Source organism: Capra hircus, assembly GCF_001704415.2.
Source record: "Capra hircus breed San Clemente chromosome X unlocalized genomic scaffold, ASM170441v1, whole genome shotgun sequence".
Taxonomy (NCBI): domain Eukaryota; kingdom Metazoa; phylum Chordata; class Mammalia; order Artiodactyla; family Bovidae; genus Capra; species Capra hircus.
Window position 1 is genome coordinate 732,683 of NW_017189516.1, and position 15,039 is coordinate 747,721.

Genomic DNA, 15,039 nt, shown 5'->3' on the forward strand with positions numbered 1-15,039 from the left:
TTCAATGCTATTCTATCATATCATCCCACCCTCGCCTTCTCCCATATAGTCCAAAAGTCTGTTCTTTACCTCTCTGTCTCTTTTGCTGCCTAGCATATAGGATCGTTCCAACCATCTTTCTAAATTCCGTATATGTATGCTAATATACTGTATTGGTGTTTCTCTATCTGACTTACTTCACTCTGTATAATAGGCTCCAGTCTCATCCACCTCATTAGAACTGACTCAAATGTGTTATTTTTTATAGCTGAGTAATATTCCATTGTATATATATATGTACAACTTCCTTATCCATTCATCTGCTAATGGACATCTAGGTTACTTTCCATGTTCTAGCTATTGTAAATATTGCTGCAATGAACATTGGGGTATGTGTGTCTCTTTCAGTTCTTGTTTTCTTGATGTGTATGCCCAGCAGTGGGATTGCTGGGTCATATGGCAGTTCTGTTTCCAGTTTTTTAAGGAATCTCCATACTGTTCTCTATATTGGCTGTGCCACTTTGCATTCTCACCAACAGTGTAGGAGGCTTCCTTTTTCTCCACACCCTCTCCAGCATTTATTGTTTGTAGACTTTTTGATGGTGGCCATTCTGACCAGCATGAGATGATACCTCATTGTGGTTTTGATTTACATTTCTCTAATAATGAGTGATGTTGAGCATCTTTTCGTGTGTTTATTAGACATCTGTATGTCTTCTTTGGAGAAATGCCTGTTTAGGTCATTTTCCCACTTTTTGATTGGGCTGTTTGTTTTTCTGTTATTGAGCTGCATGAGCTGCTTGTATATTTTAGAGATTAATTCTTTGTCAGTTGTTTCATTTACTATTTGTCCCATCCTGAAGGCTGTCTTTTCACCTTGCTTATGGTTTCCTTTGTTGTGAAAAAGATTTTAAGTTTAATTAGGTCCCATTTGTTTATTTTTGTTTTTATTTCCATTACTCTGGGAGGTGGGTCATAGAGGATCTTGCTGTGATTCATATCAGAGAGTGTTCTGCCTATGTTTTCCTCTAGGATTTTTATAGTTTCTGGCCTTACATTTAGATCTTTACTCTGTTTTGAGTTTATTTTTGTGTATGATGTTAGTGTTCTAGTTTCATTCTTTTATACATGGTTGACCAGTTTTCCCAGCACCACTTGTTAAAGAGATTGTCTTTTCTGCATTGTATGTTTTCCCCTCCTTTGTCAAAGATAAGGTGTCCATAGGTGCACGGATTTCTCTCTGGGCTTTCTATTTTATTCCATTGATCTATAGCCCTGCCTTTGTGCCAGTACCATACTGTCTTGATGACTGCGTTTGTCATATAGTCTGAAGTCGGGAAGCTTGATTCTTCCAGTTCCATTCTTTTTTCTCAAGATTGCTTTGGCTCTTCAAAGTTGTTTGTGTTTCCATACAAATTGTGAAATTATTTGTTGTAGTTCTGTGAAAAATACTATTGGTAGCTTGATAGCAATTGCATTGAAACTATAGATTGCTCTGTATAGTATATTCGTTTTCACTATATTGGTTCTTCCAATCCACAAACATGGTATATTTCTCTATTAGTGCCATCTTTGATTTCTTTCATTTCTTTCTTTCATCATCTTTTGTTTCTTTCAGTTCAGTTCAGTCGCTCAGTCGTATCCAACTCTTTGCGACCCCATGAATTGCAGCACGCCAGGCCTCCCTGTCCATTACCAACTCCCAGGGATCACTCAGACTCACGTCCATCGAGTCAGTGAGGCCTTTCAGCCATCTCATCCTTGGTCGTCCCCTTCTCCTCCTGCCCCCAATCCCTCCCAGCATCCGAGTATTTTCCAATGAGGTGGCCAAAGTACTGGAGTTTCAGCTTTAGCATCATTCCTTCCAAAGAAATCCCAGGGCTGATCTCCTTCAGAATGGACTGGTTGGATCTCCTTGCAGTCCAAGGGACTCTCAAGAGTCTTCTCCAATACCACCGTTCAAAAGCATCAATTCTTCAGCGCTCAGCCTTCTTCACAGTCCAACTCTCACATCCATACATGACCACTGGGAAAACCATAGCCTTGACTAGATGGACCTTAGTCAGCAAAATAATGTCTCTGCTCTTGAATATGCTGTCTAGGTTGGTCATAACTTTTCTTCCAAGAAATAAGCATCTTTTAATTTCATGGCTGCAGTCACCATCTGCAGTGATTTTGGAGCCCCCAAAAATAAAGTCTGCCACTGTTTCCACTGTTTCCCCATCTATTTCCCATGAAGTGGGATGATCTTAGTTTTCTGAATGTTGAGCTTTAAGCCAACTTGTTCACTCTCCTCTTTCACTTTCATCAAGAGGCTTTTTAGTTCCTCTTCACTTTCTGCCATAAGGGTGGTGTCATCTGCATATCTGAGGTTATTGATATTTCTTCCAGCAATCTTGATTCCAGCTTGTGTTTCTTCCAGTCCAGCGTTTCTCATGATGTACTCTGCATATCAGTTAAATAAGCAGGGTGACAATATACAGCCTTGACGTACTCCTTTTCCTATTTGGAACCAGTCTGTTGTTCCATGTCCAGTTCTAACTGTTGCTTCCTGACCTGCATACAGATTTCTCAAGAGGCAGGTCAGGTGGTCTGGTATTCCCATCTGTCTCAGAATTTTCCACAGTTTATTGTGATCCACACAGTCAAAGGCTTTGGCATAGTCAATAAAGCAGAAATAGATGTTTTTCTGGAAGTCTCTTGCTTTTTTGATGATCCAGCCGATGTTGGTATTTCGATCTCTGGTTCCTCTGCCTTTTCTAAAACCAGCTTGAAGATCAGGAAGTTCACAGTTCACGTATAGGTACCTTTATTCCTAAGTATTTTATTCTTTTTGTTGCAATGTTTCCTTTTCTCTTTCTATTTTTTCCACTCTAGTATTCTTGCCTGGAGAATTCCATGGACAGAGGAGCCTGATCCCATGGCTATAAACCATGGGATCGCAAAGAGTTGGACATAGCTGAATGACTAACAAACACACACACATATACTAGTGTATGTGTATATACATACATATATATATATATATATATATATACCCTTCCTAGGTGGCTCAGTGGTAAAGAACTCCCCCTGTGTCAGTGCAGAAGACAAAAGAGACACAGGTTCAGTCCCCGAGTTGGGAAGATTCCTTGGAGGAAAAAATGGCAACTTACTTCAGTATTCTTGCCAGGAAGATTGCATGGAGAGAGAAGCCTGGTGGGCTACAGTCCAGGGGATGGCAAAGGAATCAGACAAGACTTAGCAACTAAACAGCAACAACAAATGTGTATGTTCACATACATACATAGGCTCACTATTAAGATGTTGATGTTTTAGAATGTCAATTATAGTTTGAAATATATTTTTTAAAAAGATGACTGCTTTTGTGTACATTTGTCATTAGTCTGTTTCTTTTTTTTCTTTTTAGTTTTTTATTTTTTTAATTTTAAAATCTTTAATTCTTACATGTGTTCCCAAACATGCACCCCCCTCCCACCTCCCATAACATCTCTGTGGGTCATCCCCATGCACCAGCCCCAAGCATGCTGTATCCTGCATCAGACATAGACTGGCGATTCAATTCTTACATGATAGTATACATGTTAGAATGCCATTCTCCCAAATCATCCCACCCTCTCCCTCTCCCTCTGAGTCCAAAATTCCGTTATACACAGCTGTGTCTTTTTTCCTGTCTTGCATACAGGGTCGTCATTACCATCTTTCTAAATTCCATATATATGTGTTAGTATACTGTATTGGTGTTTTTCTTTCTGGCTTACTTCACTCTGTATAATCGGCTCCAGTTTCATCCATCTCATCAGAACTGATTCAAATGAATTCTTTTTAACGGCTGAGTAATACTCCATTGTGTATATGTACCACAGCTTTCTTATCCATTCATCTGCTGATGGACATCTAGGTTGTTTCCATGTCCTGGCTATTATAAACAGTGCTGCGACTAATCTCAAAAATATACAAGCAACTTATGCAGCTCAATTCCAGAAAAATAAACGACCCAATCAAAAACATGGGCCAAAGAACTAAATAGACATTTCTCCAAAGAAGACATACGGATGGCTAACAAACACATGAAAAGATGCTCAACATCACTCATTATCAGAGAAATGCAAATCAAAACCACAATGAGGTACCACTTCACACCAGTCAGAATGGCTGCGATCCAAAAATCTGCAAGCAATAAATGCTGGAGAGGGTGTGGAGAAAAGGGAACCCTCCTACACTGTTGGTGGGAATGCAAACTAGTACAGCCATTAGTCTGTTTCTTCAGAAATCTGTGGAGGAGAACTGTGTTTTTGGGCTTCCCTGTAAGCTCAGTTGGTAAAGAATCCACCTGCAATGCAGGAGACCCCAGTTCAATTCCTGGGTTGGGAAGATTCCCTGGAGAAGGGATAGGCTACCCACTCCAATACTCTTGGGCTTCTCTGGTGGCTCAGCTGGTAAAGAGTCTACCTGAAATGCAGGAGACCTGGGTTCAATCCCTGGTAGGAAAGATCTCCTGGAGAAGGGAAATGCTACCCCCTCCAGTATTCTGGCCTAGAGAATTCCATGGACTTATAGTCCATGGGGTTTCAAAGAGTTGGGCATGACTGAGCAACTTTCACTTTCTCTCTGTTTTTATTATGCAGTGCTTAGTGCAGGGCTGCATAGGTATAAGTACTGAATGAACATTATTTGACACTGACAAGTAACTTTATTGTATAATTTTTTTCAAAATTATGATTACATATTTTGTTAATGGAAGAGGACATTTGTGGGAATATATTGGGATGTATAGAGTGGCTAAATGGGATGCTGCTGTTTAATAACTCATTCTTTTTTTGTTTTAGCTTATATATTTTAGGCAAGGACATGAAGCTTATGTACGGGCTGTAAGAAAATCAAAAACATACAGCGTTAATTTACAAAAACAGCCGTGGAATAAAATGGATCTCAGGGTAAGTTTGCCAAATTAATAAGCTATGTACTGAAGTATCTTGGAATTAAGTTACTTTCCTGTATGCTTATTCTCAGTTTCTGGATAGTTCAGTGTTGATTGTATGTCCAGGATAAGGTGATGTACCATGCTCCTGTACAGCTGAATCCTGTGGGCCGCATTTTGTTTCCTGGAATTTGTGTGCCACTTGTTGTCTTTTTTTGACCTAATTTCCTTCAAGCTTCAGGTTCTCTGGTGTATACTATGTACTTCAAGCAGTGCAGTAGTTCCATGGTGTGGATATTTTCCTTAGCAGCTTTGTGCTTTCTGGAGGCTCTGTAAATTGACTGCATGCATGGACTACAGACACCCTCAAGATTCTGGCAGCTTTAGGATATAGTAAATATCATAAATCCTAAGAAACTCATAACTTTGTGGTTATTGTTGTCCTGTCACCCAGTTGTATCCAACTCTTTGTGACCTCATGGATGATGGCAGCATGCCAGGGCTCTCTATCCCTCACCATCTCCCAGAGTTTGCCCAAGTTCATACCCATTGCATTGGTGATGCCGTCCAACCATCTCATCCTCTGATGACCTCTTTTCATTCTGCTCTTGATTTTTCCCAGCATCAGGGACTTTTCCAGTGAGACAGCTATTCACATCAGATGACCAAAATAGTGGAATTTCAACTTCAGCATCAGTCCTTCCAATGAGTATTCAGGGTTGACTTCCCTTAAGATTGACTTGTTTGATCTCCTTGCTGTCCATGGGACTCTCAGGAGTCTTCTCCAGCACTGTAGTTCAAAGGCATCAGTTTTTCAGTGCTCCACTTTCTTTATGGTCCAGCTCTCATAACTGTACATGACCACTGAGAAGATCATAGCCTTGACTGTACGGACCTTTGTTAGCAGAGTAATGTCTCTGCTTTTCAACCTACTGTCTGGGTTTGTCATAGCTTTCCTGTCAAGGGGCAAATTTCTTCTGATTTCATGGCTGCAGTCATCATCTGCAATCATTTAAGAGCCCAAGAAGGGGAGATCTGTCACTACTTCTACCTTTCCCTCTATATTTGCCATGAAGTAATGGGGCTGGATGCTATGGTCTTATTTTTTTTAATATTTAGTTTTAAGCCAGCTCTTTCACTCTCCTCCTTCACCCTCATCAAGAGGCTCATTAGTTTCTCTTCACTTTCTGCCATTAGAGTGGTATCATCTGCATATCTGAGGTTGTTGATGTTTCTCCTGCCCATCTTGATTCCAGCTTATAACTCATCCAGCCTGATATTTCTCATGATGTACTCAGCATATAGATTATGCCAACAGGGTAACAGCAGACAGCCCTGTTGTAATCCTTTCTCAATCTTGACCCTATTGGCTGTTCCATACAGGGTTCTAATTGTTGTTTCTTGACACACATGCAGGTTTCTCAGGAGACAGGTGAGATGGTTTGGTATTCCCATTTCTTTAAGAGCTTTCCACAGTTTATTATGATTCACACAGTCAAAAGATTTGGCATAGTCATTGAAACAGAGGTAGATTTTTTTTTTTTGTAATTCCCTGCCTTTCTCTATAATCCAGTGAATGTTGGCAATTTGGTCTCTGGTTCCTCTTCCTTTTCTAAATCCAGCTTGAACATCTGGAAGTTCTTGAGTCACATAATCCTGAAGCCTGGCATGCAAGATTTTAAGCATGACCTTACTAGTATGGAAGATGAGTGCAATTGTCCAATGATTAGCACATTATTTAGTTGTTTTGTAATGATGCTTAACAGGAAGGATAGAAGAGAGAATGTGTATATTTATTGAAATAAAGATTTAGGCACTTCTAAAAATTCCAGAAAAACATCTATCTCTGCTTTATTGACTATGCCAAAGCCTTTGACTGTGTGGATCACAATAAACTGTGGAAAATTCTGAGACAGATGGGAATACCAGACCACCTGATCTGCCTCTTGAGAAATCTGTATGCAGATCAGGAAGCAACAGTTAGAACTGGACATGGAACAACAGACTGGTTCCAAATAGGAAAAGGAGTACGTCAAAGCTGTATATTGTCACCCTGCTTATTTAACTGATATGCAGAGTACATCATGAGAAATGCTGGACTGGAAGAAACACAAGCTGGAATCAAGATTGCTGGGAGAAATATCAATAACCTCAGATATGCAGATGACAGCACCCTTATGGCAGAAAGTGAAGAGGAGCTAAAAAGCCCCTTGATGAAAGTGAAAGAGGAGAGTGAACAAGTTGGCTTAAAGCTCAACATTCAAAAAATTAAGATCATAGCATCCAGTCCCATCACTTCATGGGAAATAGATGTGGAAACAGTGTCAGACTTTATTTTGGGGGGCTACAAAATCACTGCAGATGGTGACTGCAACCATGAAATTAAAAGATGCTTGCTCCTTGGAAGAAAAGTTATGAGCAACCTAGATAGTATATTCAAAAGCAGAGACATTACTTTGCTGACTAAGGTCCATCTAGTCAAGGCTATGGTTTTCCCAGTGGTCATGTATGGATGTGAGAATGGGACTGTGAAGAAGGCTGAGCGTCGAAGAACTGACGCTTTTGAACTGTGGTGTTGGAGAAGACTCTTGAGTCCCTTGGACTGTAAGGAGATCCAACCAGTCCATTCTGAAGGAGATCAACCCTGGGATTTCTTTGGAAGGACTGATGCTAAAGCTGAAGCTCCAGTACTTTGGCCACCTCATGCAAAGAATTGACTCATTGGAAAATACTCGGATGCTGGGAGGGATTGGGGGCAGGAGGAGAAGGGGATGATAGAGGATGAGATGGCTGGATGGCATCACGGATTCGATGGACATCAGTGAGTGAACTCCGGGAGATGGTGATGGACAGGGAGGCCTGGCGTGCTGCGATTCACGGGATCGCAAATAGTCGAACACGACTGAGCGACTGAACTGAACTGATGCTGATTTCTGTAACAAAGCTTTTATTTGTACAAAAATAATGGCGAACAAGTCACAACAGTGCAATAGGTAGAAAATAAAACAACCACATTAACAAAGTGCTGAAATAAATACTAACCAGGAGGAGAGGACAGGCCCTCATGGGGTGTTTCTGTCACCGGGATGTGTGGGGTTTGTCTTCGCAGCCCAGAGCCCACAGACTCATGGAGCCACATACTCAGACTAAGTTGCATTGGACCCAGTGCCTGTAAGTCAAATGCCTCGGGTCACCAAGGTCGTGGTGGGGTCAGGACCACACTGACTCCCAAGGAAGGCCATTTCCTAGTGCTCAGCCTGGACTACTGGGCATCCAGCAGCAGTTCACTGAGCCTGTGTGATTTCTTATTTTAAGTTCTAACCCTGTGGTTATAGTAAATTTTAGAAGTCAACTTATTTGTGGTATAAGACCCTGGACTTTGGAATAAGATCTGAATTTCAATCCCAGCTCTGCTATATACAAGTGTGTAACTCTAAAAACATCACTGTACCCATGAGGCTCTGTTTTGTGATCATTAAATGTGACTAATAACAGTATTTAAGGATGGTATTTAAAATAATATTGTAGCACTCAAAATTGTAAGTTCTTTTCCCAAACATATACATAGTATGTCCATCTGCCTAATTACAGACTGTATTTCTGCTAGAGGAATTATTTTTTAAATAGAGTTATCAATAGAATTTAATATTATTGACAAGATAGGGCCACAATGGGCAGCTCCACAGAACACAAATTAGACAATCCCAAGAGTTTAAAGTTGTAATAGACAGGTTAATATTTTCTAACCTCATCCTCTCCCTCAGCCCTATGCACTTCAACCTCCTCATAATCCTTCTCAAAGGCATCCATGTCCTCATGACCCTCAGAAAACTTTTCTTTCTCCATGTCCTCACCCACATACCAGTGAACAAAGGCAAACTTGGCATATATCAGGTCAAATTTGTGATCCAGGTGAGCCCAGGCCTCAGTATGCACAAAGCTCATTGTATTTTGGCTTGATCTCCACCACGTAGCACAGTGGGAGACTGATAATTAATGCCAACTTTGAATCCATTGGGGCACTGGTCCACAAACTGGATGATACACTTGGTCTTGATTGTGGCAGTGGTGGCACTGATATCTTTTGGAATCATGTCACCATGGTACAGCAGGTAGCAAGCCATGTATTTAGCTTGGTGAGGGTTACATTTCACCATCTGGTTGGCTGGCTCAAAGCAAACATTGGTGATCTCTGCTACAGAAAGCTGTTCATTTTAGGCTTTCTCACCAGAGATGGCAGGAGCATATGTGGCCAGAGGGAAGTGGATGCAGGGGTAGGGTACCAGGTTGGTCTGTAATTCTGTCATATCTACATTCAGGGCTCGATCAGATCTCAGGGAACTAATGATGGAAGACACTACTTGTTGGCTTTGAGACAGTTAAGACTAGTATAGATTGGGCACTCAATATCGGGATTTCTATGACAGATGTCATAGATGGCCTCATTGTCTATCATGAAGATACAGAGTGCTCCAGGGTGGTGTGGTTGGTGAGGGTGGAGTTGTAGGGTTGAACTATAGCTATGAAAACCTGGGGGCTGGGTAAATGGAGAACTCCAGCATGGACTTCTTGCCATAATTGACAGAGAGATGTTCCAATGGCAGGAAGGTAAACCCAGAACCAGTTCCCCCACCACAGCTGTGGAAAAGCAAGATGCCCTAAAGACCTGTGTATTGGTCAGCCAGTTTCTGAATTCAGTCTAAGACAAGGCCAATGATCTTCTTGCCAATCACGTGGTGACTGTGAACATAGTTATTGGCAGCATCTTCCTTGCCCTGATGAGCTTCTTTGTGTGGAGGAACTGGCGGAGGGTGCTAGTACCAACTTCATCAATGACCATGGGTTCCAGGTCTACAAACACTGCCTTGGGCACATGCTTGCCAGTGTCTGTCTCACTGAACAAGGTGTTGAAGGAGTCTTTTCCTCCTCCAGTAGTCTTATCACTTGACATCTGGCCATCAGGCTAGATGCCATGTTCCAAGCAATAGAGTTCCCAATAGGCATTGCCAGTCTGTACACCAGCCTAGCCAATGTGGATTAAGATGTACTCAACGCATGAATGAAACTTGTAGGGTTCTGTAGGAATTGAGGAGGTGAGGGGATGGCCACAAAGATTTCACACCAAGTAGTGACTAGAGGAGTGATTCTTAACCAGCAGAAAACTTCTTAACTCTCCAGAGGAAAACCTAGGAGTTTGTTCAAAATACATATGACTGAGCTTTACCCTAGATATAGTGAACTCAGTTCCATAGTAGTAAATAGGGACATGAATTTTAAAAAGATTACCAAGGGGATTCTTCTGCTTATCCTTGGTTTAGACCCATGCACTAAACTACAAATTGCTGTTAAGGGGTCAAGAGCCATGTCTTATTACCTTTAATGCTTAGTGGAATGCCTCAAATCTGGTGGGTATTCAGATAATTTTAAAATTTAAAAATTTTAAAATAAAATTTATCAGATAATTTTAAACATTTTAATGGAGTATAGTTGATTTACAATGCATTTCAAATAATTTTTAAATTGTTCAAATAATAATGAAATAATATGCAAATGTTAAGCAATTACTTATATTGAAATTAATAATTTTTTGGTATTCTCATGAATAGGAACAAGAGTTTGTTAAGATTGTAGGAATCAAATATGAGGTTGGACCACCTACACTATGCTGCTTGAAGCTTGCATTTCTGGACCCCATTTCAGGCAAAATGACTGGAGAATCTTTTTCCATTAAGTGAGTATCTGTGCTGGCTCGTGTGTGTGTGTGTGTATTTTAATTCCTGACATGTATTCCTGATGATAAAGAAAACATGACAGCACTACGGGCTTTAGAGTTTTAAAGACCATGGTTTAATGTTCAATTCTTGTTTTGTTTTTCCACTTAATAGGGTCACAAAGAGTCGGACATGACTGAAGCAACTTAGCATGCACACTATATAGATATAGATATAGATAGACAGATAGATAGATAGATAGATAGATCAACTGAAATAAAAACATACAACATGAGACCTATGGGTTTCAGTTTTATTTGGGAGCTTGCTGAGGACTATAGTCTGGGAGATAGCCTTAGACAACTCTGACAAGATGTTCTCAAGAGGTAGCAGGGGCAGAGCCAGGGTACATTTGAAATTTTTTTGGCTGGGAAATACATGTAGTCAGGCATACATATTGCTAGTTATTGGTAGTCACGAGGATCAAATATCTCAGTGATTTTAGTGTTCTATATATGGAAAGATGCAAGAGTGCAGGGTCATTGAAATTCTTCCTTACATATGCATCTTAACTATCTAAGAGTCCATATATCCAAAACACAGAATGCTTCATCTTGAATTCCTTTCAGGGTGAGCTGTAGATCAACAACTACAGTGGCTAATGACTTGATTCTTTTATTGGGATAGCCAGAGTTCTTTTTTTTTTTTTCCCATAAGATGACTCTCATTGTCTTTAACTTCATTCAGAATGGTTTTTTTAGGTTGTATTGTGACAGCTGTCATATCAGTGAGCATTTAAAAAAAAATCAAACTGGTGAATTTTTGTGTAGCCATTATAATATTGAAGATGGAAGAAAAAGAGGAACATTTTTGTCATATGATACTTTATTGTTTCAAGAAAGGTAAAAACAACTGAGATGCAAAAAAATGATTTGTGCAATATATGGAGAAGGTGCTGTGGCTGATCAAACATATCAAATGTGGTTTGCGAAGTTTTGTTTTGAAGATTTCTTGCTGGACAATGCTCCATGGTCAGTTAGACCAGTTGAAGTTGATAGTGATCAAATTGAGACATTAACTGAGAACAATCAAAGTTATACACAGAGGAAGTAGCAGACATTCTCAAAATATCCAAATCAAGTGTTGGAAATTGTTTGCACCAGCTTGGTAATGTTAATCACTCTGATGTTTGGGTTCCACATAAGTGAAAAAAATTATCTTGACTGTACTTCTGTATGTGATTCTCTACTGAAACAAGGCAAAAATGCTCCATTTTTAAAACAAATTGGGACAGATGATGAAAAATGGATACTGTACAGTAATGCGGAATGGAAGAGATCATGGGGCAAGTGAAATAAACTATCACACAACCACACCAAAGGCTGGTCTTCATTCCAAGGAAGGTGATGTACATATAGTGGAATTGGAAGGAAATTATGAGCTCCTTCCAGAAAACCAAATAATTAATTCCAACAGGTACTACTTCCAGTTAGACCAACTGAAAGCAGCACGTGACAAAAAGCTTCTGGAATTAGTCAGCAGAAAATGCATAATTTTCCATCAGGATAACTCAAGACCACATGTTCCATTGACGACCAGGCAAAAACTGTTACAGCTTGGCAGGACAGTTCTGATTCATCCACTATATTCACCAGACATTGCACCTTCAGATGTCCATTTATTTCTGTCTTTACAAAATTACCTGAATGGAAGATATTTCAATTCCCTGGAATACTGTAAAAGGCATCTAAAACATTTTTTTGGTTAAAAAAAATGAAAACTTTTGGGAAGATGGAATTATCAATTTGCCTGAAAAATGGCAGAAGGTAGTGGAACAAAATGGTGATACACTTAAAGTTCTTGGTGAAAAATGAAAAATGGGCCTTTAATTTTTACTTTAAAATCGAAGGAAGATTTTGGCCAACACAGTATATGATCAGTTGTCTCAAGACATTTAGGCATCATTAGTTTTGTTGGAGATATACTTACACATTGGATAATGTAAGAAATAACAGTCTTACAAGATAGGATAAAAGTAATATAGTTAGTGATTTAAGGTCATAAGTAAATATTTAAGACAAACCGATCAAACACATGGGGTTTAATTTAATTAAAAGCATTTGTATGGACCTTGAGGTTTGCAACAGTTTGCTCAATAACTCCACATTAAGCATATATATCCCTGGATATTTGAAAAGTGACATATACTGTTGTATCTGTATACTGAATCACATGTACTTTATTTTCTCTTCAGGTATCATGACATGCCAGATGTCATTGACTTCCTTGTGCTACATCAGTTTTATAATGAAGCCAAAGAAAGGAACTGGCAGATAGGTAAATATAGAATTCCCACTTAAATATTGTTTGAAGCAGAGTAACTTTTAAACTGAATTAACAGTGAGAAACTTTAGACTGAAAAAGCTGTTAGCCAAATTAGAAAAATTAAATTTTTATTTTCAGTTATGTTTAGGTGATTGTATGTACTTTGTATGTGTTATAAAACCTTTTCTGTGAATATCTATTCTATTAGAATACAAATCTAAATTAAAATGAAAATCTGAAGTTTCAGTTGCCTTCACATGGAGTACTTAACACTTGGGCTCTTAACAGACCTTTACTGATTGTGGCTTTGTCTCTCTCTCTTTCTCCTCTTCCACCTCTCTCCCTTTTTCTCCCTTTCTCTCTTTACCCCTCCTGTTGTCTCCCTGTCTATTCCTTCCACCTTCTCTAGCTATTTAATCTTGGGCACGATTTTAACCTCTCTGTGCCTCACTTCCATTATCTATAAAATGGGAATCACATCTGAACATACCTATAAGGTTGATATGAAAGATAAATAATATGTAGAAAGAACTTAAAATGTACCAGACACAGAGCAAACACTGTATAATTATCTGATATTAGTAGTTTTTTTTTTCTGTTAGTATCTTCTATCTTTTCTAATTGAAAGAAACATTTTTATCCACATGGTTGGCTTTATATTCCTTAGCCATTTAGAGGCACAAAACTAGTATGAAGAGATTTTTAGAAACAAAATGGTAAAACAAAAAATAAGAGGAAGGAAAAAAAATAAGAAACAACTGTGGTGTTACATGTGCAGTACAAAAAGCAGACTGTCTAATGATGATCCCTAATAATTGAAAGAAGTTAAATTATATGTGGTAATATGTGATTTTATTTCATAATAATTATTAGCACTTGGAAATCAAAATCCTTGAAGAGAGTAATATGGAATACTCAGATTGAAATCTGTAATAATGCTGGATACAATGATGCTATTATATTCATCAAAATGTACAGTTTAGACTGGGAACATAGCAATTATTCTCAAGAGCACTCTTTTTAAGATTTTTTTTAAAACATTGTAGGTGATAGATTCCGCAGTATAATAGATGACGCCTGGTGGTTTGGGACTGTAGAAAGTCAGCAACCTTTTCAACCAGAGTATCCTGATAGTTCTTTCCAGTGTTACAGTGTTCAGTAAGTACAGTTATGGTCTTTTACACCTGATAAAATACTTTGGTACTATATGGACTTTCTATAAACCCTGCTTTACCTCGTCTTATAAGACCTGTACCTGTAAGGAAGGAATCATAGTACTTTTAAGGAAGGAATTTGATGATAAGCTTTCTGGTGCAATATGCATGCTAAAACAAAGCAGAAACTGAATACTTATTTCTGCCTCCTTAGTTCCTGTGTTTTCTCTTAAATATTTCTATTTTAGATAAGAATTACAACTATTATTTCATAAAGAATACTGAAATTAATTCAGTGTTTAAAGTGATTGTTTCAGCTGGAATATAATAGTGAATATTTATATAGTCTTTTATTTGATGGTATAAGTTCTAGTCAAGGGTGAGTGCATTACTTTTGGATATATTGATACTATTTGTCTACATTTACTTCTGTTCTTCATGAAATACCAGAGTTGTAAGATTCCTAATAAATAAAACTTTCTTCTTAAGAATGATAAAACATGTTTATTCTGTGAAGATTGACTTTTAGTCTTCATATTGTAGATCAAAAGGGAATAGTAAACTTTTAGAGAAGCTATAATAGTCAACCTGGTAGAAAAAAAGTAGATTATCTCACAGAAATAAGTGATATATTAAATTGAGTTTTTAACCTAAAAGGAATTTTCCAGTGATAACTTTTTATTCTGTACCCTGGCTTAACATTGAATGTATGCTTGGTTGGAATTAAAAAAAAAAAACAAAAACAAAAACAGAACTAAGAATAAGTCTAGGGCTCTCTAATTTTCATATTAGTGGACCATGTTTTCTCTGTTAGAGAGTTATCATTATCTTTGTGTAAGCGAAGTTATACTTTAAAGAAAGTATATGCCCCTTTCCAGATTTCACCCCCAAGAAGTCCTCCAAATTATGCTAGTATGTAAAAGTATCATGTGAATTTGATTTGTATCTT

General features: G+C 38.5%; 1 protein-coding gene and 1 pseudogene across 1 annotated transcript in view; one reads left to right on the plus strand and one right to left on the minus strand.

Moving 5' to 3' along the window:
• The window catches only part of BRWD3 (bromodomain and WD repeat domain containing 3), a 160,128-nt gene that overhangs the window by 100,819 nt on the left and 44,270 nt on the right, over positions 1-15,039 (plus strand). Inside the window, exons 25-28 of the mRNA XM_005700591.3 lie at positions 4,809-4,916; positions 10,507-10,631; positions 12,866-12,948; positions 13,983-14,094. Of these exons, the coding sequence (XP_005700648.2) occupies positions 4,809-4,916; positions 10,507-10,631; positions 12,866-12,948; positions 13,983-14,094 (428 nt within the window). The remainder of the gene's footprint in view (positions 1-4,808; positions 4,917-10,506; positions 10,632-12,865; positions 12,949-13,982; positions 14,095-15,039) is intronic.
• On the minus strand, positions 8,624-9,866 carry LOC102169569 (annotated as a pseudogene).